The 3,011-nt window shown below is 43.1% G+C and overlaps 1 protein-coding gene across 1 annotated transcript; it reads left to right on the forward strand.

Moving 5' to 3' along the window:
• Positions 1–2,117: 2,117 nt before the first annotated feature.
• Positions 2,118–2,665, forward strand: LOC104953469 (adapter molecule crk; the record flags this gene model as incomplete). Its single annotated transcript, XM_074112255.1, has 1 exon — positions 2,118–2,665. A coding segment is annotated over one exon (548 nt), but the record flags the coding sequence as incomplete, so codon positions are not given.
• Positions 2,666–3,011: the final 346 nt, after the last annotated feature.

Genomic DNA, 3,011 nt, shown 5'->3' on the forward strand with positions numbered 1-3,011 from the left:
GGCACCCTAGTGTGCCGCGGCACATCGGTTGGGAACCACTGCTCTAGAAGGCCCGCTAGTTAACTGGCTCGAGACAGAGGATCTTGATCAGGGGTCGGCAACAGGCGGACCGCGGTACGGATCCGGACCCAGACGCCGACCTATACGGACCCGGACCTATAATCAATACATTAATAGGGGATTTCAATTTTGACGGGGCGATTCTATTTTAACTGCTGCCAACAGGGGGCGAAAGAGAGGAGTGAGCGATACAGGGAGAGAAACACAGAAGAAGAGACGAGAGCGCGGCAGAGAGAAGCGGAGAGGAAAGTGAGTGAAGAGAATAATTAGCGATACAGGGAGAGAAGACGGAGAGGAGAGTGAACAGGCGTGTTAGCGGCAGACAGGGAGAGACAAATATTTACACATGGCGCTCTCCAAGAAGAGGAAACGTGGACAGTGAGAACAGCTTTTAACCCTGAGTGGACTCATTCATGTTCATCCTGCCCACTGGGAGCACAGAGCCAGTGTGTCTCATTTGTTCAGAGACCGTGGCGCTCATTAAAAGTGCCAACACGCCACTATGAGACAAAACACAAAGTGTTTGACCAAACATTCCCTCTCAAGTCAGAACTGAGGTCACAAAAAATAAGCAGTCTCAGAGCCCAATATGATCAGTCCACCACGATCAGTGAAAACAAAATATTGTTCCAGCGCAGGCTAACCGGGGCTAACCAATGAGCACCTGCATGTGTGTATGAGAATGGCCCTGACACCATTTCAGCCCAGATTTAAACTCCTGGCAGGACAAGCTCCAGCTCAATTCTCGCACTGAATTTTAAAAAAGTGAGTGAGGGACTGCAATATAAGAGGGACAGAAAGAGAGACTTTAAAACTGTTCAGTTGTTATGATGTGTAAAGACTGATATTGTTCTATAATCGTCTGAAACTGATGAGTCATGATGTGAAACGGTTAACAAAGAAAAAGGGAAACTCAAGCTGCTGCTACACTTTATTTTATTTATCTAAAATTAAACACTTTTAAGATTCACACATTTTCAAAAGCTATTTTATTTATTTTCTCTATTTTATTTTTAAAACACTTCCACGCTCACCGGCAGGCACCGACTGAGAGAGACCTTACGTGTATTGTTGTTGTTAGCATCTGGTGCTAGCTAGCTGCGCTAACGGATATAAGGAGTTGTTTCAATGAAAACAGAGGAGCGACATTTCGGCGACAACTGCGCCGAGCACTTCGCTTTATGCAGGAAGCCAGACAGAGGGGGACATTGTGGGAAAAGTCAGCACACTCAGCACGGATAGTGCGCGCAACATGATTGCAGCGTCAGGCAGCTCCCGTTCGTGCATATGCCTTGGGCTGCATATAGCTCCAACGATCCAACACACACACACACACACACACACTTTGTATTGTATTATTGTATGAGAGAGGTTCCAGGTTGAATTGAGGCAGATATTTGTAATGCTCAGAGGTTGTTGTGTTTAATATTCATGAGAATATTTGTCATTGTTCAAATAATAATAAACAAACATATAAATATTTGCCCACTCATATGTTGATAAGAGTATTAAAAACTTGAAAAATATTCCTCTTAGGTACATTTAGAACAGATCAAAAATGTGCGATTAATTTGCGATTAAACGCGATTAACTATTTGAATCGACTGACAGCCCTATAATATAATATATTTGACTTCTGAATCAAATGATGTGCAACGCTTTGTTCTAACATGCTGTTTTGACGGGAACATTTCCCTATTTGGGATCAACAAAGTGTATCTTATCTTAAATTATATTGAACTATCACCTGACCCTTATATACCAAATCTTTCTTATCCTTCTTCCATTAATATAGTTCTCTATCTGAATTATCACCAGACCCTTATGTATGAAATCTAATTTAGATTTGACAGTCTAGAGAGTTTTATCTTTCACGGTCAACTTGTATATATTTAACTTTTTTAGTTCTGTTTTATTTTCTATTTTGATATGTTTATATTTACGACACATTTCCAAATTTGGGATCAACAAAGAGTATCTTAAATGATATGGAATTATCACCCAACATTTACACCAACTCGTTCTTATCCCTCTTCCCATCTCGCCCGTTTCCTCAGGTTTGGCCCATCCGAGGTTCCGTATCGGCGACCAGGAGTTTGAAGCCCTCGCTGCTCTGCTAGAGTTCTACAAGATCCACTATCTGGACACGACCACTTTAATCGAGCCCATAAACAAGTCCAAACACACGTCGTTCATCAGCGTCGGAGGTGGCGTTCCCCCTCAGCGCCTCGAAGACGAATTCGTCCGAGCGCTCTTCGATTTTCCCGGAAACGACGACGAGGATCTGCCGTTTAGGAAAGGCGACATTCTTCGAGTTCTGGAAAAGCCCGAGGAGCAATGGTGGAACGCCCAGAACTCTGAGGGTCGAGCGGGGATGATCCCGGTTCCTTACGTGGAGAAATATCGCCCCGCGTCGCCTAATTCGGTGGCGGCTCCTCCAGGAATGTTGGGGAACTCTGACGGTCCTCCCCCTCCTCTGTTGGGAGACCCCAGTCAGTACGCTCAGCCCACCCCACTCCCTAACCTGCAGAACGGACCCGTGTTCGCCCGGGCGATCCAGAAGAGGGTCCCCAACGCATACGATAAGACGGCCCTGGCTTTAGAGGTAAATACAAGAGTGTGTGTGTTTTCTCTGATGGTTTGGATGATTTAAACTGTTAGTATTCGGGATGGGAACTTTTAAAAGCAAATTTTATATTGGAATACTCGACCCCCAAAAAAACGGTTAACCAAATTTACATACCGTATAATTATTTATATATTTTTTAATAATAATAAATACATGTTTGTTTGATGTGTGAGACTCTCCGTTAGAACATTATATATATATTATAATTATGCTGTTTTCATAATCGTCGCAAGCCATAATCATAATCGCAATTTAAAATACGATTAATTGCACAGCCCTAACTGATAGTGATATTTGTATGTGTCTAAAATACATCCACAAC

This window comes from Notothenia coriiceps, unplaced genomic scaffold (assembly GCF_000735185.1).
Source record: "Notothenia coriiceps isolate Sejong01 unplaced genomic scaffold, NC01 NC01_scaffold00021770, whole genome shotgun sequence".
In the NCBI taxonomy this organism is placed as follows: Eukaryota; Metazoa; Chordata; class Actinopteri; order Perciformes; family Nototheniidae; genus Notothenia; species Notothenia coriiceps.